The following is a 25,467-nucleotide window of genomic DNA, read 5'->3' on the forward strand; positions in this document are numbered from 1 at the left end:
CGTCCAAAGGGGGAAAATCTCAATTTCAATTATTTACCCTCCCCCAAAAAATTAAAATATAAATGTATACTGGTAATTTGTACAGCAAGTTCAAATATTTTCTTTTGAATATCAAATTTGCTGGAAATCTAGGATACTTGGTTTTCTTGAATATTGCAAATTTACTTATTGAACAGATTGTCTTGTATTATTATCTCACATTGTGGTTTTGCGGGGCCCAATAATAAGATTGACAACTGTATTGCTAGGCCCACAAATAATGAAGAAATAAGTCACCTGTGATGTTTATATTTTTCATTTTTGTGTTTATTTTTCCCCATCATATGGAAACTCTGAAAAAAAAAAACATTTTTATAACAATTTGATGACTAGAAAAGGAAAGAGTTAAAAATACTCTTAAATTAAGAGCATTGTTAAACGTATGAAAAATGGGGTTAATTATTTAAAAAAACTGATTGACTAGTCTATAAGGTGATTCCATAAAGTCATATTGAAAAATCATGTATCGTATTACAGACAATTTTCAACGAATATTAGAATTTAAAATCATAAAATTAATAGGCCAGACCTTCGGCCTTCTGGGGTTTACAAAACTGGTTTTAATATTATAATTTTTAATTTCAATATACTCGGAAAGCTGTCTATAATGCGATGCGATTTACAAGACAAAAATTAGGATCATTTTAATATAATACCTATTATAGATTTAAGCAAATGTTTGAATAAGTTTTACTAAAAAAATTTCCAACCATAATTTCATAATCCCACACACAATAACTTACTTAAAATCAAATGTTTACCCAAATCTATACTTTACAATCCTAGATTTTCAAAATTATTATCCCCATTCCACATTTATTTATGTAATTTCTAATTTTAAATCTTTTTAAGCATAAGCTGATATTTTAAAGTTAGAAAATATAGTTTAAGGCATTTTTTTACTTAAAAATAACTTATGTCTAAAAAGATTTAAAACAGTAATAGAACAATTTCTAAATAGCGCATTAAAGTAATACATTGCTTAATATTTTTGTTTAAAATATAAAGTAGGGTTGAGCCGGATACTTTTTTTGGCCGGATACCGGATATCCGGCTGATTTCTAATGCCGGATATACGTTATCCGTCTTTAGAAATCAGCCGGATATTTTCAATATCCGGTATCCGGCCATATATTTAAAACGGCCGGATATCCGGCCCAACACTAATAAAAAGGAAATAATATTGATACTTAAGATGCACTACTTAAAATAATGCCAAAACAATAATTTTAACAATTTGTCATCCATGAAAAACATGGATGACCACACACATAAAATTGAGTAGATAACCTTTTCTAAAAATATATCTAATATGATGTATGTAATATCACAAATTTGTATAGAATTATTAATATATATTATAGCTATATTATGAAGAAATAGAGAGATTGATTAGTTTGGTTTCTGGCACTTAAATTTTAAGACAAAAAGGGGACTATGCACGAACAAGAGCAAGTGATTGTAAGCATCTTCCAGCAGTGATTCTAAATATTTTTTTCGTAAATATACTATGGTTTTGTTTGATATACAGTGTGTTTTTTTTTATGAGAACTTTTTTGAAAGCAATTTTACCCCACTTATAGTTATCAGAATTTAATGATTAATGGCTTATTTTCTTTGTTTTTAAAGGCAATTAATAGAACAACAAAAAAATATTTCAGTTTTTATTTAAAAAGTACATTAAAATCTAAATTTCAAAACTTGGGTGTCAACATATAAAAATGGTTTTAGCGCATTTTTCTTTAAAAAAATGGATTTTCTGTAGTCGACTTTGGGGGGCCAGTACTCCCTCCCTGGTTAAGATATGACCTTCAAACTTTGATATGTTCTAGTACATGTCCCTAATAGTATCTGTATACATTTTTAGCTCTATATCTCAACTTTGAAGTGTTTAGCAGCCATTCTTGCAAAAGGTTGATTATTTGAGCATAAGAAAAATGCGCTAAAACCATTTTTAGATGTTGACACCTAAGTTTTGAATTTTAGATTAACACTGAAATATTTTTTTGTTGTTCTGTTAATTGCCTTAAAAAACGAAGAAAATAAGCCATTAATCATTAAATTCTGATAACTATAAGTGGGGTAAAATTGCTTTCAAAAAAGTTCTCATAAAAAAACACACTGTAGTTATACCAACTAAAAAAAATATATTCAACACAAAAACGTTTAGAATCATTGCTGGAAGGTGCTTCGAATCACTTGCTCTCGTTCGTGCATGATCCCCTTTAAACAAAATCCAGTTAAAAGGTGGGATATTCAAGTAAAAGATTAGGAGAGATATACCACTTAGCCTGGTACATTATTTTTTGTGATTTTTGTTGACTTTGTAGTAAATCTTTCAAATCTCTTTAATGAATTGTCCTCATTTATAACAAAACATACTAGAAAACTATAATAAAACATTTGCATTATTTAAACCTCTCCATGTCTTTTTGTTCTATAAAAACAAATATTTAATTAAATCTAAAGGACTATTAATTAATACACTATGTCTTTTTATAACTATATAGAACACAAATACTAAAATTTTGTTTCATTTGGGTTATAAAACAATATTGAAAAACTAATTTGAAGGTCTAATTCATGTTGAATGCATTTAAGGAACTAAAAAGGTTAAGGAACTTTGTATTTATTTTTGATGTGAAGTTTTAATTTAAGAGAATTATTTTATAAAATTATCAAAAAGTACTTTAAAAGGAATATTTAGGGGAATGTTTAGAATATAAAATACTTTTTTTTTAATATTTAAGAATTCAATAACTTGAAGATAATATAAATGTCATTTGGATAATTAAAGGAAGACTTTAAAAAGTAACAGATTTAAGACCAAAATAGGATCTTTTAATATTTTTACACTTAGGTGAACAACCAATTTTAGAGAAAATTATTTTAAGCTCAATTATATGATAATAATCTTAAAGTCTATTCAAGTCTAAATTGACTAAAACGGGGGGGGGGGGGGGGCTTTAATACTTAGCTTATTGATTTAATGTTTTAAGTGAAAAAATAAAAAAAAGTCAAAAGTCGAAGACAGGAATCAGTTATTGCAACAAATAAATACTGAAACACCTTGCCCCCATTTAAAGAATGATTCTTTTTCAAGAATTAAACAGCAGCAATTGATTTTTTAAACACCCTGCCCCCTTCTAAAGAATGAGCATTTATCCAATAATTAAACAAACTAAAGAAGTCATCACAGCTCTTTAAAGAAAAACTGGGTTCTTAGCATTGTGTGATTTTCTGTCACTATCTAACTAAAGAACCCAGAGTATGAAGACTTTAATTTGACAAGATTTTTTATTTGATGTAAAAAATTCTCAAAATATAATTTACATTTTTTTTCTTCTTATATTTTTGCCTGCAAGTATTTAAATAATAAGTTTAATATTATTGGTTTGTCTTCAGAGGCACACAGAAAAAGGCATATTTATATTTTAATTGTCTGTTAATGTTAACTTATCTTAATATTTTTTTGACGATACTTTCAGAGACAAAATTGGTTTCCAACTACTAACAAGAATGAATATAACCAAAGTTGGTGCAGAGCAGAGTAGAGCAAGCATCACAAGAATCTCTCATAGAAAAGCAGGTACGCTTGGGATTTCAACACCTTCTCCTCTGAAACCTACAAAAATAAAAGTTATAAGAAAGCATGTCAGGGGTGTATATTCTGCACAAGATTTATTTTTTTCCCCCTGCTACAAAATTTTTTATTTTTCTTCCCCCCCTAGTTTTTTTCTCACCAAGTAGGGGGAAAATGGAAAAATATTTAAAGAACTCTATATTTTCTTTATTTTAGCCCTCCTACCACACATTTTTTAAAGTTTTTTTTACCAAGGAGGGGGAGGAAATGGAAAAAATGTTTTCAGTTTTCTTAATTTTTACATTTTTTTTCCCTCCAACCACTTATTTTTATTTTTTTTTCCCCCCCCCTGAGCAGGGGATCCCATGTAGAATATACACCCCTGAAGCATGTTTTTCTATCCATCATTTTATTTTCGTTTGTCTGTTAGACTATCCAGTACAAGCAGTTGCGTGAACAGGGTATTGAGGTAATAAAGAAAAGAAAAGATCAAGCCTTCCAAATTTAAATATTCAGGAAGTTGTAAGCCCCCCCCCCCCCCTAGACTCACCCTATGAACGCTTGTTAGATGATGATTTCTCATCGGATAATTTTATTACCTTTCTAGAGTATCTTTATTTGTATCTATCTACCTATGTATATTGTATATTACCTCGCTTACAGCCGTATCTGACACATGGAACCATCGTTTAGGCTGGCTGGAAAGGTCAGGGGTGTCCGCAGGATTACCAGAATTGTCAGACCAGTCCTGGAACTTTTTCTACATAAAATTTATTCATTACCTTCCAATTGCAAAAAAACGAACAAAAAATTGACCATTTAAAAGGATTTTTCCTTATGACAATTTACATTTAAAGTTTTGAGAATATAATTCTTTTACAATTTAAATAAGATAAAATCTTTATTAAAACTTATTTTATATTTTGTAAAGACTGTATTACTATTAATCCAACCATTTTCAAAATAAATGGGGAAAAAATCAACTTAAAATTTTATGAATCAAACAAGTTATAACTTTTTTGTTTGGGAATATGAAAGAAAATATTTTTACCTGCAAATCTCTTAAAAATTTTGGTATATCTGTAGTTCTAGACAACGGTGGGGAGAAATAGGTGGAGATATCACGGGCACTTGTGTTGGCTGCACGAACCTGGGGGAAAATCAAGGACAATTATTATCAATCGCCTTAGGTAGCGCTGCTAAGATAAAAAATCACGAAACCTTGTAAAATTTATGACGTGAAAATCTAGGAATCGATCTAGCACCTCAATCAATAAGCAAATCTTAATGAAACTTTGTTCGAACTAGCACCCCAACCAATAAGCGAATCTCACTATCTTTTATATAGGAGCCGAGAAAATCACGTTTCCTTCTCTCTGTCTATGACAGACGGACGGACATTTCGAATTATAGAGGAGCTTCGCTACTAAAAATGACAAAAATAAATATTACTCAATAAGAAACAAAATGAATATTATATTGTGAAAGAAATGTTGTGACATGAAATATGGTAAGAACGGGGGAAGCAAGGAAACAACTTACTTTAACATAGGCTGTATAATGTCCACCTTGAAGCCTTCCTGAATGTTCTACTACTCCATATAATGAATACAAAACCTGAATATTAAAACAAAATATTATGTGTTACAATAGGAATTCATTAACGTTAGTTAAATCCAAATTTCTAAGGTGTATTTATGTTACACTATAGCTATAACCTGTTCTTTAATAACTGTTAAAAAAAAACATCTACATTAACAAAACTTTTCAATATAAAACTCTAGTGAATAAAAAATACAGTTTAATAGTTTGTGTGTCTAGTTTTTTTTAACTATCTATCTATGTATCATGTACCTTATTCTGATTGAGCTGCATATGGGACAGAGCTAGACTAGTACTGGAACAGAATGGAGCTAGATCTAATACAGATGGGAAGGAGACGTGTTTGTTTAGCTTGCGGCATCCAACCAACGTCTGCTGGAACCTAAAATAGACAAAAAGAGAGTGAGATAAAATAACAGTGAATAAAAAGTTTTTATATTATTAAGTTTATTAATTACCTGTACTTTTATTCAGTCTAAAATACAGAAATAGAATTGATATCCAATTCAAACGATAGATGAAAGCCAAAGAGTTAGGATATTAAAAGCAACCCCTCCCTCCCATGTAAGTTTTTTCGATCTATCAAAAAAACCAGGATCTGAATTATTTTTTTTGTACTTTGTATATTCTTTGTAGAGCTTAAACTAATTAACATAAATTTGAATTATGTTATTTATACAATAAATCAGACGACCCATGAATCCTATATAATAAAGGGTGTTTAAATAAAAACCAATCGCTTCACTTTTTTCAATATAAACCTTACAGTTTTGGTCCAAAACTAATATAAAATAGTACAATTCATGCCCAAGCAATGACAATAATAAAACAATATTGAATTTTAAATCTACTCATTCTTCCAGAGCACTAGAGCTCGAAACCTAGCCCTTGCAGAAAAATTTGCCCTGCGCCGAAAGTGCATATTTTATAATAAAATTAAGACAAATTTGTCTCTTTAAAAAAAGAACAAACCGTCTTAAGTACTTGAAATCTTGTAGATAGACCCCATAATGTTTAGGGTTTTTGATGGGGCATGTAAAGACCTTTCTCTAGACACCTTAACAAGGTTTCTAACACAATCCTAGCCAATTTGGCATCAAAAAGAAATACCTGACAAACATCAAGAACTAGATTTAAACAGAGCCGCCATGCCTCAATGTTGGATGGGTCTGCCTTTTTTATCCCAAATCGGCTAGGATTGAGGTAGAAACCTGTTTAAGGTGTCTAAAGAAAGGTTTTTGCATGCCCCATCAAAAACTCTAAACATTATGGGGTCTATCTCCAAGATTTGAAGTACTTATGGTGGTTCAAATTGTGAGCGATTGGTTTTTTTTTAAACACCCTTTAATAAATTACCTTTTGAGATGAAGGGTTAGCACCAACGGAGGGTAGAATATCAGAAATTGTTTTGAGGCATTTGTGTACACTGGTTTCTCATTCTCATTTTCAGCGTCTTCATTTTTCTTATTTCTAATTAACAATTAAAAATTAACTTTGGCACAAATATAATTACATTTAAAATTTTTTTACATTGAAATATGAAAGGATTTAGTATTACTTGGATCTTACACCAGATTTTTATGTACTCTAATAAAGTAAAACTTGTAGGTGGCAAAAATTACGATCTCCCCACCTTTACACCATCCCCTCCCCTCCCCTCCTACTGGATGAACAAACTGACAATTAAATAATGTCTAAGTTAGCAACCAAAATTGACGACAAATTTTCTCCTGGAGTATATCTATTGAAACAAGACAACAGGGCTTTTCAGAAGATTTCAAATTTAAGTTCTATAAAAGAGAGGATATAACCACAATTTACATGCACATAAAAAAACATAGAAGTATCACCATTTAAAGTGTTAAAATTTTGACCATAATTTTTCATTTTACTGAAAAAAAATTTCTTACCTATTAGCGGTACAATTTTCACAGGCCCACTTGTTGGAACCAGTCAAAAGTTCAGATTGTGTGAATTGGTTTAAACATGAGTAAACTGAACATTCCCCGGCACTCATTTCATATCTACAAGATAATAGTATTTTCAGTATGGCTTTCAAACCGATTAATTTCCACTGGATTAGAACGGTTCTCAGTCATACTGAAAAATCATAATAAACCAACAAATTACAGACAATTTTCCACGAGTTTGTTAGCCCGGACTTTATGCCACTCGGGGCTAACAAAACTTTTTTTTATCTTGTAAAAAGCCAGGGTTGTATATTCTGCACAAGATTTATTTTTTTCCCCTGCTACAAATTTTTTTATTCCTCCCCCCCCTTGTTTTTTCTCACCAAATAGGGGGGAAATGGAAAAATATTTAAAGAACTCTATATTTTATTTATTTTATCCCTCCTACCTCACATTTTTTAGTTTTCACCAAGGAGGGGGGGGGGGGGGGGGGTGGATTTTTACATTTTTTCTCCCTCCAACCACTTATTTCCACCACCCCCCCCCCCTGAGCAGGGGATCCCTGTAAAAAGCCGAAAGCTGTCTAATGTTTTTTAATGCCTAACGTTTAATTATTCGTTGGCTTAAGCACTTTTAATGCATTTGAAAAATTGGTTCATTAAGTTGAGTGTCCAAACGTTTCAACCACTAATTTTAATCTAGATACAAAAGTAATATATCGGCAATTGTCTTATCCCTTTAGATCCCTGAGATAGATTTAATTGGATATAATGCACTACAAATAAATTAAGAATTGCTAAACTAACCTGGGTGCCAAACTGACCAGCGTTCTCGCTGTCCACTCATTTCTAAGCCGTGACATTTTATCCTCATGTTCTATTCCTTCGTCAATCTCGTCGAGGTCATCTTTGCTAAGGTCACCATCACCATTTTCCGGGTTGGTGGACAATAGTTTGATTCCCTTGCACAATGCTTCCATCCTATTAAATATGTGGTTATGAAATTAAAATATTTTAAAATTTCGAATTTTGATTAGATATTTTATTTCAATCTTTGATTAGAACACTAACTTTTGTTCAATTTAAAAGGTTTTTATAAATTCACTTTAAATCATTTAAAGTAAAATTAAGATAGTTGAATAAGTAAGTTAAAGCTCTAACAAAGCTCTAGATGTAGAAGGTTCGAGTCTGCCAACAGTATAATTTTTTTGGTAAGAATTTTCAAAAAAAAACTGGACTTTAAGGGAAAATCAAAACCAAAGAAAGAAACCTGCAACAGTCTTGTTGTCAGTTATCTTATATGTAAACTGCATGGTATGCATTTTTTTTTTTTTTGGGGGGGGGGGGAGCGTTTATTTTTTTTACACACATTACTCCACTACCTATTGTTATTTCTCATTAATAAACACAAGAATGGCCATTGGCCATTAAAACGACAAAGCTTTGTTTTTATAAACATTTTTACCTAGGATCCAGATTCATGCTATCCAGCTGTACAGGAGCCAACTGTGGCATGTTGATCAGTAATGATTGTCGAGTAGCTGCGGTCCAGTTCTTTTTACAACCACCTCCACCTTTATTCAAGGATTAAGGGATAAGTAAAGGAAATAGGTAAATATCTCAGGTCTTGAAATTGAAGGAAATCTATATCTTTGAACTTTTGATTTAATGGACTTAGAATTGAGATAGAAATCTCTTGGAAGGTAAATCTAATACGCAAATATAAATAAAGAAGCGAAAAGGTTGCTGTTAAGCGTATAAGTTTTTGTATGTTTCTTACCTATCAAAACAAGAAAATTAATATTCTGTAGATCTTATTACTTATCAATCTATCCTTGCCTTTGTCGTCGGCAGCCGCCGAATCAAAGTGTCGTTCATCAATATCGTTATCCTCCACATCAGCGTTAGACGAGGCGCCGGTCTCCGCCTCTTCACCGCCTGTCGTTGGTTCAGCGCTCTGTTCATGCTCAAAATTGCGGTTGATCATCTCTGGCGGTAGTGGATTTAATGACTGCAACGGTTTGCTTGGCTTGGAATCTTCGTCTGCAGTGACGCCGTAGATTGATTTGTTGTCACCATCGTAATATTCAGAATCGTTTTCGTCACCGTTTTCATCCTGAATACAAATATTAAGAATTTTGAACAAGTTATTAAACATTTAAACATTGTCTTGTTTCTTTTTAAGGCCTTTGTCTAATTCCATTCGGCCGTAAACAATAACACCTTTTCTTAGTGTCGAATTGGTGAACCTTTTTATTGACTAGGTAGGTACTTACAAAAATCTAATTCTTTAAAAAACATGTTCAAAAAGTTTTCAAAAATGCTTCGTTTCCCTCACTGTAAAAATAATGTATTGCACGAACCTGATTTTGTCCCTCCTTATCCCCCTCCTCCCAAGTCTCCCCATACTCCCAATCCCATCCGTCCTCCGCCTCTTCTTCATACCCCTCCTCCTCCTCTTCCTCCCCCTCGCTGTAACCCCCATCCTTCCAGCTCGCGGATTTTGTGGTTTCCTGTTAGTGGCAATGTCCATTAAAATAGTAGAAATGTGGTGGAGGCTTTGAATTTGGTGAAACATTGATAGGCATATTTGATCATTTTTCAAAATATACTAGGAAGGTAAATAAAATGCAATAGTTGTAAATAGTTGTCAAAGGCTTTCTTTTAATCTATATAAATGCAGATATGAAAAGTTATATTTTTAAGGTTATGGGAAGAATTTGTCAAATATATTTTGAAAACCAGTACATAGAAAACACAAAAAAATCATTTAATATTAATGGATATAGCCATTCCTTTTTACTCTTGTTGGCATCGTTTTTAATTTCATAGGCACTTTTAGACTTGGACGGAGTACTGTTGCTAGTATTGCCAGTTTTGGAAGATTTTTCTGAAGCAGCTGTACAATATGTAGTGTTCATACAAATGTGGCAAAGGATTTTTACTAAAAGAAAAGCTTTCTTGAATTTGCAGTATGTTCGTACGTCGGTCTATCTTTAGAAATAACAACTTTATAAGAGGAAAAAAACATTAACGAGGCTTACTGAAAAACAGGGGTGTATATTTTTAAAATTGACCCTGCTCAGGGGGAGGGGGGGGGGGAAATAAAAAATAAGTGGTTGGAGGGGAAAAAATGTAAAAATTAAAAAAACTGAAAACGTAGTTCTTTAAATATTTTTCCAGTTTCTTGGTGAGAAAAAACTTGGGGGGGGGGGGGGGGGGGGTTGAAATAAAAATTTTGTAGCCGGGAAAAAAAATAAATCTTGTGTAAAATATAATACACCCCTGCTGAAAAAATAATATAATCATGTGTCAACTGTTTACGTGAAAGTTCTTCTGATAATTTTTAAGCCAGTGAATGTAGAGAAACTAAAAGTCAAAATAAGGAAAAGTACTAACTATATGGAAAATCCGCTACTTAGATTATTTTAAATTGACAATTTTGTATGAACACGCCTGTTGAAGTAGCAGATGAAACTCCACTTGTTGTGGTTGTTGTAGAAGATGTTAAAGATTTGTTATTCACATTGCTGCTACAATATTTACTTTTTTAGAATGTAAAAGGTTACAACGCCTACCAAGATAATGCCATCTATTGCCATCTTTTTAATCTTATCCATCTATTAACACTAAATGTTTAGCAGAACCAAAAAAATACCTTTTGACCCATTTATGTTACCGATATTTTTTTTTGTCAATTGAGCTTCCCATTGTCTGTCATAGAGAGCTTAATTAAAGGGGGGGGGGGGGGGAAATGTGGTGACTCGTCACACGACATACCAGCAATTTTATTTTGGGTGCTACTCCCTTAGTTTTAGAGATAATTGGATGAAATCTTTTGGGCTGGGTCACTAATTACCCCAACTAGTGGTATCTTTAAAAAAAACGGCGGCGGGACCGCCGCTCCCGCCGTCCGCCGCCGTTTTCCGCCGCCATTAAAAAAAATTTTTTTATTGCATTTCTCGCCGAATTAGGCAATTTGGAATAATATTATATGAGACCAAGTTATTTTTTTCAAAAATTTCCCCTTACAAGCAACCTTACTCCCGCCATCCGCCGCCGCCGTTTTCCGCCACCGCCCCCAAAAAATTTGAAAAAATAACATGGTCTCATATGATTCAAAATTGCCTAATTCGGCGAGAAATGCAATAAAAATTTTTTTTTTTGGTGGCGGCGGAAAACGGCGGGAGCGGCGGTGCTGCTGCCGTTTTTTTTTAAAGATACCAAAACTTGGGGTAATTAGTGACACAATCAAAAAGATTTCATCCAATTATCTCTAAAACTAAGGGAGTAGCATACTGTATTTAAGATATACCTTCATAAACGAGAATTTGAAAAAAATGACCCCCGCAGGGTTGCTTGTAAGGGGAAAATTTTTTGAAAAAATAACATGGTCTCAAATGATTCCAAATTGCCTAATTCGGCGAGAAATGCAATAAAATTTTTTTTATGGTGGCGGCGGAAAACGGCGGCGGCCGAAAGATACCAAAACTTGGGGTAATTAGTGACACAAACAAAAAGATTTCATCCAATTATCTCTAAAACTAAGGGAGTAGCATACTGTATTTAAGATATACCTTCATAAACGAGAATTTGAAAAAAATGACTAAGTCCCCCCGCAGGGTTGCTTGTAAGGGGAAAAATTTTTGAAAAAAATAACATGGTCTCAAATGATTCCAAATTGCCTAATTCGGCGAGAAATGCAATATAATTTTTTTTTTAATGGCGGCGGAAAACGGCGGCGGACGGCGGGAGCGGCGGTCCCGCCGCCGTTTTTTTTTAAAGATACCACTAGTTGGGGTAATTAGTGACCCAGCCCAAAAGATTTCATCCAATTATCTCTAAAACTAAGGGAGTAGCACCCAAAATAAAATTGCTGGTATGTCGTGTGACGAGTCACCACATTTCCCCCCCCCCCCTTTTACGGTTGTTAGGTTGTTTCAAAATGTACTAGAATATGAATTTAATCTTCTAAAGTTTGTTATAATTTTAGGAAAGAATAGATGTAGATTTTTTTATTTATCGTTAACCTCTCCATGCCAGAAAATTTTCATGACTCGGTATAATTCCTGAAAGGTGCAATTCCAATGGAAACGAAACTCTGTTTTCATTTATTTTGTGACTATAAAAACTAGGGTTGGGCCGGATATTTTTTTGGCCGGATACCGGATACTGGATATCCGGCTGATTTTAAATGCCGGATATCCGGTAGATATCCGGCCAGCGCCGGATATCCGGCAAATATCCGGTTATCCGGCCAAATTACCGGATATCCGGCCGGATAACCGGCCAAATTACCAGATATTAAAGTAGTAAAAAAAAATTTCTTCAGTAATCTTATATAAATTAACATAAAGTTAAACTTATTCAGAAAAAATGTTCTTCTAGCTTCAATAATAAGAAAATTATAGCCATTTAAGATTTTAGAAAGCAGATTTTTTGGTGTAAAGTATAAAAAATTATAGAGCCGGATATCCGGCCGGATAGTTTCAATATTCGGTATCCGGCCGGATATTAAAAATGGCCGGATATCCGGCCGGATATCCGGCCACACCGGATATCCGGCCCAACCCTAATAAAAACTAAAAAGTAAAAATGCCTGTTGGTAATATTATTGTTTGTTGTAGGAACAAGAGTGGTGATAGTGGCCGCTACCAGAGAATTCAGGGTGCCAGGGGCTGACTGTGAGTTGGGCAGCAGTTTATCAACACCTAAATCAAACATATAATGAAACAAGAATAGTTTTCATAAAACTAAAGCCTTTATAAAATAAAAAAAAATGACTCTCCTTTCGTGTAGATACCAAGGGGACTTGGACAATGACATCCCAGGAAAGGAAAAACTTGGAGACTACCTACTGTTTTAGAAGTCCCAAGAACGCACCAAGTAACGAGGGAGCAGAAATTTTTTTTTTTTTAAATTGGTGAAAGAAGAGTAAACTAGATGCCTTTTTTAAAAAAAAGGCATACTAAAAAGATTGATAACGAGAAGGAAGATTTTAGCTATTATCAATAAAACACTAATATAATTTAGAAGAGCTCGTTTAATTTTCAGTAATATATTTTTTTTACTTTTTAAATCAGTCCAACAGGTGATCAATAGTTAATAAATCTGTGCTGACATAATCAGAAAAAAATTAAAATGCGTAACAACTCTAGTTACAGAGTAGCAAATATATGAAAATAAATAGTTGCTTTGCCCTTAGACTCTAGGTGAGTTTTGATTGATTGATTAGCCATAGTCTCTTAGGGTTTGGACCTAAGTAGTCATGGAGTAGGCTGAGACACTTTTGTATAGCCACTAGGGCTATCAAGCTCCACGTTCAAGCACATTATGACTTGACCCGCTATCTCATGAGAGCTACTCATTATTACCTCACCCTCGCCGAGTATGGCAGGTGTCCCAAATTAAGTCACCGTAATGAATGACGCTCTCCGCAGAGGAGCTTGGGATAAGGGTAGTACTGATATTTTGTACTTGACTATTAAGTATCTAAACTTACTCAATAATCCCCTTCTTACACAACCAGGGGAAGTTGCGTGAATGTATTTAACTGAGAAATTCGAGTTTCCACATGGGGACTAGAACTCGAACTCTCATCACCGTAACTCAGTGCGTTAACACTGAGCTACGACGCCCCTTTAAACAAAACAATAATGAAATAATGTACCTGGTCTCTTGGCTATCACAGAAGATTTATCCTTGTTATTATCCTCCCCGCCTTCTATACTATTGCCGTCCTTGTTGCCCTTTCGAGATTCCCGTTTCTTTTTCTGTTTGTCTTTTTTCATTTGAACCTGCAGTAAATGATATTATTAAAGTGAGGGTTTTCTATAATTAAGGTCTGTAGATCGGGGACGTTGTGGATGCCTAGCCAATAGAGAATGTAAATTCACAACTAGATCCTATTTTGGTGTATCTCTGAACCAAATCTTTCTAAATGATGTGTTTGATTATAAGGTAAAACCCCCTTCAGAAAAACCAACCCTTTGAATGTACGAAGTTTAACTGTACATGGTAATGATTTGCGCCAGTTTTGGGCCAAGACGCGCACCTGACCGATCAGCAGTGCAGCAGGAACCATTTAAAATAAAACATAACATAATATATCACAATTTTTTACATTGTTTTAAGATGATATAGTTAAATTTCAATTTTTTGACCATAAGAAATATCATTCCTTTGATTTTTTCTCTTCTTGGACCCCACAGCAAGTGACTCTAACATTGTCCTGGTCGTCTGGAAGTACATGAGGTCCTAGCCGGCCTCGGGGCTTGTGTGTTGGCTTGTCCTCAACCACTGGTAAACTAAATAGATACGCTTTGTTAAATAATTTTGTCCCAGTTTTTTGTTTCAATTTTTAGTGGATACATATTATGTTACTTGTGAACAACATTTAAACTCTTATTTATTGCCTCAATAAATATAGTTTTTATTACCTACTGAATATTTGAATAGATTTGTTATTCTTGTTTAATAAAACTCACCTTAAATCCAGGAAAGGTTCATACATTTGACTAGAATAATGGCACTCTTCACAAACTATAGTTGATACCATTTGACCTAAAGATAAAGGTTGTTTGATGAATGGGCTATGCTTTTAAAATGAACTAGAATAATGGCACTCTTTACAGACTATAGTTTTTGATACCATTTGACCTAAAGATAAAGGTTATTTGATGAAAGGGTTATGATTATAAATCTGAATGAATAATAACACTCTTCAGATAATATAGTTGATACCATTTGACCTAAAGAGAAAGGTTGTTTGATGAAAGTGCTATGCGTATAAAACGGACTAGAATAATGGCACTTTTTACATACTATAGTGGATACCATTTGACCTAAAGATAAAGGTTGTTTGATGAAAGGGTCATGATTATAAATTTGAATGAATAATGGTACTCTTCACATACTATAGTTAATACCATTTGACCTAAAGATAAAGGTTAGTTAATGAAAGGGTTAAAATTATAAATCTGAATGAATAATGGCACTCTTTACAGACTATAGTTTTTGATACCATTTGACCTAAAGATAAAGGTTATTTGATGAAAGGGTTATAATTATAAATCTGAATGAATAATAACACTCTTCAGATAATATAGTTGATACCATTTGACCTAAAGATAAAGGTTAGTTAATGAAAGGGTTTTAATTATAAATCTGAATGAATAATGGCACTCTTCACAGACTATAGTTGATACCATTTGACCTAAAGATAAAGGTTAGTTAATGAAAGGTTTATGATTATAAATCTGAATGAATAATGGCACTCTTCACATACTATACTCCACTATGGATACCATTTGACCTAAAGATAAAGGTTGTTTGATGAAAGGGTAATGATTATAAATCTGAATAAATAATGGCACTATTCCCAAATTATATTCTAAATAAATTAAATAGAATAAGTCTAATATCATATAGGTAAACAAATTAAAAGTGAAAGAAATTCAAAGAACGTTTTCGTGAAGTAAAAATAAAAAAAATAAATATCTTTAATCACAGAATAGTTTATCACCTGAGAAAACTTTATCTAAAATAGTATGATTTCCAGTTCTTCCATATAACTTTAGCTTCTTTCTTATCCCTTTGTTGACACTCTGAAAAAGATTCACATTAGTAAGTATTTAATAGAATTTTATTTTTCTAGTATATCCTATAACTAGCGGCTACGCTCCTAGAGGCCTCTAGTGGCATTTAAATGTTTATTTTTAATTTTAAATATCTAATTTGAGAAATAATTTGTCTATGGTCAATCAGCTGTTAAATTCATGTCTCTACGCAGCACCACTACGCTAGCGACACTATGCGGCAGGAGTATTTCAATTTTTATCGATTTTATTGTGATTTCCCTTGGGAGGGTGGTGGTATCCTCGCCAAAATAGTTATAAACCTTCCCAGGACCTATGAGAATCTACCCTGTTAAGGAGAACCCGACCGGTTCAGCGGTAAGCGAGACCCTTCGGTACAGACACACAGATACACAGACAAACAAACAGACAAAAATCCTGTTACTTTAATATAAGGATAGTAGTAAGGTTTTTTTTGTCTGTAGACTGTAGCTAAAGATTTCAATAACCACTGAACTGAATAAGATCTCTATTTTCGGACGCTTCCCGTTAGGTTCTGGATGGTTCAAGTCTATTATTGTTTAAGAATTCAATCTTATGTTTTTTTGCTATTTTTCTGCCCTTCCATACACTTTGGAATAAGAGGCCACCTTAGATGCAAAGGTTTCAGCCGCTAGTATGAAATAGGAAATGTGTTACCTAGTGCTTTTCATTTTTCCAAATTACATCTGGAAAGTGAAAAAAATAAATTAATCCTAACACCTTTCTTCCCCAGAATTATCATAATCAATCTATAGTAGAATAATACACATAAGAATTTGGAGGAATGGGAAGATTAATTTCATGTCCAATCTCATATCCTTATTTCCTGGCAAAAAAATAAAGATTACCTTGGGGTCTGTTTTTTCAGTAAGTCCAAAATATTTAAGAATTGCGGATTTTTGTCGTTTTGATTCTTCATTTCTTAATCCATCCATCAGATATCTGAAACAGACAAGGATGTGAATACCCATTAAAAAGAGTAGTTTAATCTGTGTGAGAAAACAGTAAAATACAAGGACTGTGTTTTAGCGATTTAATTCAACTTTTAATTACAGAAAATTTTGATAACTTTGATGGAGTAAAATCGTGGTAAATTAAAATTAGGTTTGGGGATGTAAACCTATAATTCAACACTGGCTAGCCTGATCAATCAATATACCTTAAAAGTTCTTGTGAGTCTTGCTGCTGCATTCCACGAAATTTGGGCGACTGTTTCACAACCTATATATATCAATACAAGTGTCAATTTTAGACCTTGATGAAAGAATATTGTTTTGTTCAATATAAATTCTATGAATAAAAATATTTATTGATAAAATTGTCGACTAGATAAGTAAAGTTTAACTCGCTTGCATAACACAACACATGTCAAATAAGACATATGCATTGTTTATCAGACAGTATGCCTACCTGACCAAACAGATGGGAAGGGTTTATGGTGACCGACTTGCTCGCCATATTCATCTCCTTGAGAAAGGCGGCCAAGCTGGTCATCATCGGTCCTCCCTCGGGCAAGTACAGGTTGAGCTCGGGCACCATGATGTAGCTGGCGGCGGTCACGTCGGGTATATTGTCATTCTCGTCTTCAGACAGTGTCACCTCGCCCTCATCCAAAATCTATAAAAACATTTGATGTAAATATGGCAATTATTCTACAGTGAAACTGTGCAACGAAAGTCAAACAAAATGTCAAATGAGAAGGAATAGGAATCAATAATAGGAACTTACATACATTTTAATACAACATTAGTCCTGTAAGTTTTCGACCATGGAAAAAAACCGAAGTAGCGGGCTTCGTCGTATTTTCACAGTACTGTAGCTTTTGATACGTTATTTTAGGATAGTTAAATATTAATCATTGCCCCGCAGGGTTAGGAAATTAGCCCCGCAGGGTTAGAGTCCCCTGCATTAGCTAGAAATAGGAAAAAAGCTACAGATAAAATACGACATATCCCGCTACGTCGTTTTCTTTCCATGATCAGAAGTTTTTTAGTTCATGATTACGGCCGGAAAGACAATGACATCCTATAATATAAAGTATTATGGTTTTTTGTCTGAAAAATTTCGGCGGGAGCGGCAATTCCGCCGCCGTTTCTTCACAATTCCATACTGTTCTTAACAAAAGCAACTGCTGTGCAGAATTTTAGAGCTGTAACTCTTTTATGGGCTAAGATCATGCGCGTTTTACTTTTGGTTTCAAAAAGTGGCACATCAGCCTCCCCCCTTTCTTTCGGTGTTTTTTGGCTATTTTTTAACCACATCAACCCCCCCCCCCCCCTATGGGCTAGGGTTGGAGTAACTAGTATATATTGAAAGTGCCTAAGCTTTAAAAATAAAGTACTTACTGTAAGACAAAGATTCGCTCCTTTGCTGGTCTGTTGGTCTATGAGTTGAGTGAGCGGATGTGTTTGTGAGAGACATTGCATCACAGAGTTGAAGAAACAGGTGTTGCCGAGGTTGTTCAGGCCCTTCACTTTCAACAATTGACCTTCAAATATTAAAAATAATCAATATACGTTTGGACACCAAAAAAATAGTTGGTAGGTATATTTAATTGAGATAATGAAATACCCAACATTTTTTTCCCTTTCGATTCTTGTCATTATTTAGTAAAGAAAGAAAAGGGAGGGGGGGTCGTTTATGAGTGATTAAAGTGTGCTATAACTACATATGTGATTAAAATACACTCGTAATATAAAATAAAGACAAAAACTCATCCTTTCTTATATGTTTTTTTACACACAGTAAATAATGCAATATCTATTGCATTGGTATCAGTATCAGTTTTACTTTTCTTTTGATAACAAAGGTAAATTTGAAAACTATGTTATTAAAAATACAATTCTCTTGAAATATTCAAGCTTGCTAAGTTTACAGGACGATTGTGAGCAGTGTTTTAACAGTTATTAAACAGAGATGTCATTTAAAGACGGCAACTAAGGTGATGTCGTCGTATCTTCACAATTCATAACCTCCCCTCAGTCCCCCCCCCCCCCCGGACCCCCACACACTGTATCCTGTTTGTAGTACCTGTACCTGGTTGAGCAGCAGCAGCAGTAGAGGCTGTGTTCCCCGTGTCTTTAGTAATGGTGGTCCCGGGTACACGAATAGGCACGGCTTTCACATTCTGCTTGTTAGGCTTCTCATTAATCTAAAAATTTACCAAAAATTAATTAAAAAGCATGATTAAAACGTAAAAACAGTACCTATAGAGATTTTTTACCAAGAAAAAGAATTCTTTTCATTTACTTACCTAACCCTTTGGAAGGAAAATTAATTGCATTATACGTCTTCTGCATACCTCACAATACAAATTCGTAAATATAATCTTAATATAATAGCGAGGGAAAAAGATTAATTTACCAGAAATAGCACAAATACTGCATTTTAATTGATTTTTTTACCTTTTTAACAAACTCAACAACTTCATAAAGTTTCTTATGACTGTCCACGTAGATATCTTTATTGCACTCCCAACAAAAAATCTGCCAGTTTTCTGTGTTGAGGTACAGACAATGCAAATCAGATCTGAAAAGCACAAAACATGAAAAAGAAAAAGTAGACAATTGTCATCTCATGCCTTTCCTGAGAAAAAACTAGCGGCTACGCCCTTAGAGGCCTTTAGGGACATGTAAAATTGTTTCTTTACAATCTATATTAAAATCAGATATTTACCAAAAATATTTTTTTTACCGCTAATTGGTGTTATTTATGTTTTTAGCCAATTGCTAAAAATATTTGCAGGGCGGCGTTTTTATTTTTATTTTTGGCGATTTCTCTAGGGAGGGTAGTGATACTCTCCTCCAAAATAGTTATAAACCTTCCCGTGACTTATAAGAAGCTACCCTGTAAAGGAGATCCATACCGGGTCAGCAGTTAGCAAGATCCTTAGGTACAGAGTAACAGACAGAGATCCTGTTACTGTATTATAAGGATACCTACATGGTTCAAAATGATACTTCTATAGAAAAACACTTAAATTGTCCATCAATCTTTGAACTAATCTAGTAAATGTTAATTTTTTATTACCTTGGTTGTTTAAAATGATCCTCACAGTGATTTTTGCTCTGTTGGCCACAGCATTGACTACCACATCGTAAACACAACCACACAATCACTGGACCCTGGGGTTGTTGTTGCTGTTGCTGTGCTGATGTTGGCTTTTCCTTGCTTTCAGTCTAAAATAATAAGGGTTCAATACTATATAATTAGAGTAAAACACTAGAGGAAGAAAGGTTTAAATAACTATATCTCCCCATCGCAACCGCCTTGTGCAACCTTTCTATTGGGTCATTAAAAATCAACCAATGATGTCGCTTATATTAACACAGCCAAGTAGCAGAAAATAATTTAGAAGCAGACGAAAGAGGTCATTGAAAAAGGAAGGGAGGTAGTTGTCTGTATATACATCTATACTATAGATCTGTTACTCTATATGAAAGTAACAGCTGAATATAATGTTATAAAATTTTCAGGGAAGTTTTGTATAACGACTCACCTTGAACTCAGCCGCCGTTTCTTTGTCCTGTTCTTTGTGTTGTGCAGCCGCCTCTTTCTGGTCTCCAACTGCTATGGCAACCGCCGGCTGTGTAACCGCTTTCAGAGCTTTTAATTTGGCTTGGACAGCTTCCCGTTCTGCTTTGGCACGTTCTAGTTGTTCTTTCTGAAATGGTAATTAACAAACTATTGTTGGAAGTTGTTTAAAGTGCAATAATACTGTCATCATAGAGCAGCTACTCTTGCATTAGTAGGTAAGAACATTTCACAAAAAAAATAATGAAATAATTCTCCTTACTGAAATGAAGTTTTCTCGAACTGTAAATTTTTTTTATAGAAAACAATATATCATCCTATAATATAGAGTAATAAGTTTTTTTTTGTCTGTAGCTTAAGATTTCCATAAGTGCTTAACCTATTGGGTTCTCCATGATAGGGAGGCTGCACATTGGTCTTGGGGTGGTTTTATGCTATTTCCATCCCCTTTATCTATCCCTTTGAATTCAAAGACTCTGGATGCTAGGGTTTTGTATAATTGACTGATTTGCTACTTTCAAATGTTGCCAGACTTGTTATTAATTGTACTAACACAATGCATTATTTTATGTAATAATTGTAATATACCAGGCATAAGTGATTTAGCAAAAGAAGAATAGTTATCTTTCGCATCATATTAAAGACAACTTTCCACGGATACTAAAATGAAATATTATTTATAGGATTCAAACCAGTTTTGTTAGACCCGAGGTGCCGAGGGCCTGGGTTTAAATTTTCATTTCAATATTTGTAAAAAAAAATTGTCTGTAATACGGTGCTACACAGGATTTTTTATATGGCTGAAAACCGGTTTTAAACTAGCGGATATTAATCGGTTTTGAAGCAACTTTTAAGTAAAAAATATAAATTTTAAGATAGAATTGAGATGTGAAAATGAGAATGTCATTTTCTCGTATTCATTCAAAACCCGTGGATTAGAACCGGTTCTCATCCATACGAAAAAAACTATGTCTAGCATTGTATAATATCCAGTTTTCCACAAATAGAAAAATGTACAATCATAAGATAAAAATTTGTTTTTTTAGCCCGTGCCTTCGGCATCTCGGGGCTAAAAAACAGGTTTTAATCTTATAATTGTACATTTTATATCCGCTGAAAGCTGTTTATAATACGATGCGGAAAAAACTTTTGTCTTGCAAAAGGATATAATCTTTAGTTGTGATATCCCTAGCTTCTAGTATGTGCATTACAAATAATAAATAAATATGTGTGTAGAAGTAAAAAGAAGCCTTTCATGTTATTATTCAATAACATGATTTTATCTTATTTCTCAAGAAAGCATTTGAAGTCATCTATTCTATTTGAATATTTGGAGAAACATATTTTTCTTACATAAAAATACAATGTTATGACAAAATAGTTAAGAATTGACAATTTAGTTATGTTTCTCTATTAGTTAGTATTCATAAAAACTTCAGTAAATTTGAAGTTTAATTTCAATATTTTTTTCTATTCTTGATGATGTTATTGTTGTAGTCCTGATTCTCTGAAGTTAGGATTCAGATGCACACGGAGACTGGAAGTGAGAATCTTTTGGCCAATCTTGGATTGGTAAGCTTCGCGCACAGCTAATTGTATTCTTTGTTACATTACAAGCTGACCTGCAATTCTCGTGGAAGCTACTCAATTATTACATCACCCTGGCCTAGAGTTTTGGCAGCTGTTCCATATTAAGCCACCCTAATTAATGGCACTCTCATACGAGGCGCATTAACGAGGGGAAGCATGATACAAATCGTATAAATCGCGTAAATTGCATAAAATTGTGTATAGAGTAGATATGCTTACAAAAAAAACACAACCACCAACCTTTAATTCATGAGCTGTTTTCTTGACACCTGAAAATAAAATAACTTTATAATATTAAACTATAACTTTACTGAGGGTTTTATTAAAACTAATAATAATCTTGACATATGTAAATAACAAGCTAATTAGCATTATATTGTTTACGAAGCAGGAAGAGAATTTATAAAAAAAACCAGGTGTAATCATAGATCATTAAAAAACTTTAAAAAATTGTTATAGCCAAAAAAATCTTAAGAGCCTCAATTAAAAATGATAGATCCTAACGATTTGCTCAGCAATCTAACAACATTCTATATTGAATAAAACAGGAAACTGTAAAGTTAAAATACGAAATCATAAATGACAAGGTATTCTTTTGTAAAGTGTAAGGCTAATATCGAAAGCTTTTGCAGGCAATGTTTAGAAAACTTACTTTTTACAAGCGAAGCTTTTCTATAATTAGGGTCGGTCCGTACGGCCGTAACGGATAGCTTTTTTTGTTAATTTAGGCAAGTTAGAATTTTCCTAACGATTTCAAACTTTGCATGATGATTCCTGAAGTAGTTTGGTACGATTTAGAAAGCATAGCAACTCTATAATCGTTACCAGAATGTCCGTACGTCCATTTTAAACACGTTGATTTTTAACTTTTTTAACAATAATTTTGTATTAATTGCATGCCTTTTTTTTCAAACTTTCATTTTTATTATCCCTTATCCTTACATACACATGAATTAAGATAAGTGAACCTTACTCGCTATGTTATTGTATGGCTTTGTTGCTTTAAAGGGAAAATAATCAAATATAAGAACGGGGATACATGGAAACGCCAATGGCTTATAAAAAAAGCTTTCCCCAAATCTTCCATCACTGTAATCTATCCTGGAAAGGCAAGAAAATGTCCCCATCCCCCTTTATTCCTTAAAATAAAGTAACAGGATATCTGTTTGTATGTACCGAAGGATCTCGCTAACCGCTGAACCGATCGGGTTCCCCTTAACAGGGTAGTTTCTCATAGGTCCCGGGAAGGTTTATAACTATTTTGGGGGAGGGTACCACCACCCTCCCCAGAGAAATCAACAACCCTAGCCGCTAGTAAATTAATAAAAAGTTTTCAAATTTGAAGATATTATTTTCTCTTACATAAACCTATCCCTAATTGAATAAACTTCTACTGTATAAAATTAAACAGTACTATTCACATAAATATTAAGTAACAATTCAGAGATATAAATATTTAAATTTATAAAATGTATAAAGTTAGGATAAGAAAATTGAATTATCTAATAATGCTTTTCATTAGGTATTACTATTCATATGCAAAATAAAATTTAATTTTTTCTACAAATAAGATATATCTGAATGTACATAAGTAAGTAGGTCGGATGGTCATTTTGTAAAAAATAAAAATATATTTTAAGATTTAACTTTTTTATAGATTTAGCGACGAAAGTGGCAGGGGTGTAAATTCGGAAAAATTGACCCTGCCAAATGGGGGGGGGGGGGGGGGGGGGTAAAAAAATAAAAAAATATGTTGTTGGAGGAAAAAAAAAATTTTGAGAAATGAAACATTTTTTTTTTGCTTTTTCTCCCCTCCTTGGTAAAAAAAACTATAATAATGTGTGGGATATTAAAATATAAATGAAATTAAGAGTTCTGAAATTTTCCCCATTACTTGCTTGAAAAAAACCAGGAGGGAAAAATCTTGTGTAGAATATACATCCCTTGAATGTGGTTAAGCTTGTTATTGCTGCGCTACTTATGGGTACGTCTGGCAATGTTCCCTCGTCCCTGCGGGACACAAGATCTAATGAAAAATTACCTAAACCTGCCCTGGGAGGGGGGACAGGACGACCCTGTAACTTTCTTGTCTTGAGGCAAGGGGCGCACTGGCCAATCTTTACGAATGATATTTTGAGATTCTTCTTGATGGCGGGGAGGCTTACTGCTTTCCCTGTGTGGGGGCATATACTTGTGTCAACCTAAACAACAAAAAAACAAGAGTTTAAAATTGAGTTTGATAAACGAGTTCTATAAAGGGAAGAAGATTATCTTGGGTTAAGAAATATTAATTGGAATAAAATCGAATTCGAAAATTTCTTTGAATTATTGTCAAAATTTTGTCTAAATGTTAAATTTTTCTTTCTTTTCGACGTGTTTAAAGTTAGGTAATAAATGAATAAAACTTTACTACATTTTATTTTAACAGTCAAATCTTGATGTATACTCCAATTAGGCTCCTGTTTGGCTTTCTAGAAGTTTCCAAGTAGCCTAACCCTTCCTAATAATCTCAAAGGAAACCGATGATGGATACTAAATATACGTGGACTGGATATTATGACAGGGGAAATATTGTCGTCAAATTAGGTGGCTAACATGGACATCATTTATTGGTCAGTTCGTTCATCCAGAAGGAGGGGAGGAAATCGGCTAACGGGGGGGGGGGTAATGGTTTGGATGGGGGAAGGGGTCGTTATATTAGCCAGCTACAAGTTTATTTGAGTACATGATAATCTGCTGTAACATCCAAGTAATCATAAATCCATTTATCCCAATATTTTCTTTATAACTTTAATACAAAAAAAAATATCCACTGATTGTTCCTTGGTAAAAGAAATATTCACTAAAACTTTTAGCCATCAATCCATAATGCCCGCTCAGAAAATCACACTTCTTCATAGACGGACAAAGTGAGTTAAAGAGTAGCTTCGCTGCATACTAAAAAAGTATGTAATGCTAGCAATGTAAATAAAAGTGCATGCAACAATGAGATTTAAAAATACTGATTCGCGTCATTTCATAGCCTAGGTGAAATTCACAATTTAGAGAGAAAAATTAAATACTTCTAGCAATAATGTTATACTTCTGTTAACATTTTTTCCAGTAATTTTATCTATAAAGCAAAATTACAATTATTCCTAAGATATGATCAAAATATACTATGTCAGCCGTAAGAGTTATGAATCGAGTAATTAAAGAAAAGCTTACACTTTATTTGAAAACACCACAACCAAAAGAAATGTTGCTGTACCTTAAAAGGATTTTAGTAGCTGACATCATATAACGATCCTAGCCAAGTTTCTGAGTAGCTGCGCCAGATTTTCTCATCATCAGTGATTTTTACACAATTTCTATAATGATTTAATTGACGGACAGACGTATGTATCAACCCTAGCTTTAGAGGAGCTTCGCTACCGTAAAATAAAACCCACCTCCTGAATGTTTTCTTCGTCTGTGCTTTCAGCTTCCTCCCTTGAAGGGTCTGATTGGCGTCGACCCTTCTTTCTCGCCCCCATTCTAGTATTATGAAGAAAAAAAATAAGAATGTATAATTCAGATTTTGCCACGTAGTTTTCATAGTTATATTGAGAAAA

At 33.5% G+C, this 25,467-nt stretch overlaps 2 protein-coding genes across 4 annotated transcripts in view; both read right to left on the minus strand.

Annotated features, from left to right (window-relative positions):
- LOC145312992 (bromodomain-containing protein 7-like) overlaps positions 1-352 on the minus strand; it is a 12,724-nt gene extending 12,372 nt beyond the window's left edge. Inside the window, exon 1 of the mRNA XM_080152212.1 lies at positions 277-352. Within this exon, the coding sequence (XP_080008338.1) occupies positions 277-323 (47 nt within the window). The 5' untranslated portion in view covers positions 324-352. The remainder of the gene's footprint in view (positions 1-276) is intronic.
- Positions 332-25,431, minus strand: LOC145312991 (ubiquitin carboxyl-terminal hydrolase 45-like). Of its 3 annotated transcripts, none has more exons than XM_080152211.1 (30): positions 25,306-25,431; positions 23,916-24,075; positions 22,115-22,143; positions 20,250-20,414; positions 19,781-19,929; positions 19,156-19,279; positions 18,782-18,902; positions 18,097-18,239; positions 17,162-17,368; positions 16,911-16,972; positions 16,600-16,693; positions 15,658-15,739; positions 14,621-14,696; positions 14,313-14,440; positions 13,804-13,929; positions 12,733-12,844; positions 10,590-10,666; positions 9,926-10,032; positions 9,497-9,643; positions 8,973-9,249; positions 8,599-8,707; positions 7,941-8,114; positions 7,135-7,248; positions 6,581-6,694; positions 5,477-5,606; positions 5,165-5,239; positions 4,674-4,772; positions 4,275-4,382; positions 2,458-3,664; positions 332-1,403 (listed from the first exon to the last, which is right to left on the minus strand). In XM_080152211.1, exons 1-29 carry the CDS (start codon positions 25,387-25,389, stop codon positions 3,602-3,604), a joined length of 3,456 nt encoding a protein of 1,151 aa, XP_080008337.1. In that variant the 5' UTR covers positions 25,390-25,431; the 3' UTR covers positions 332-1,403; positions 2,458-3,601. The 3 variants fall into 3 exon arrangements, with proteins under 3 accessions (XP_080008337.1, XP_080008336.1, XP_080008335.1); XM_080152210.1 differs by having other exon boundaries at positions 18,788-18,902; positions 25,306-25,406; XM_080152209.1 differs by having other exon boundaries at positions 10,590-10,663; positions 25,306-25,406.
- Between the last annotated feature and the right edge of the window lie 36 nt (positions 25,432-25,467).

This window comes from Acartia tonsa, chromosome 3 (genome assembly GCF_053477335.1).
Source record: "Acartia tonsa isolate MP-2025a chromosome 3, ASM5347733v1, whole genome shotgun sequence".
NCBI lineage: Eukaryota > Metazoa > Arthropoda > Copepoda > Calanoida > Acartiidae > Acartia > Acartia tonsa.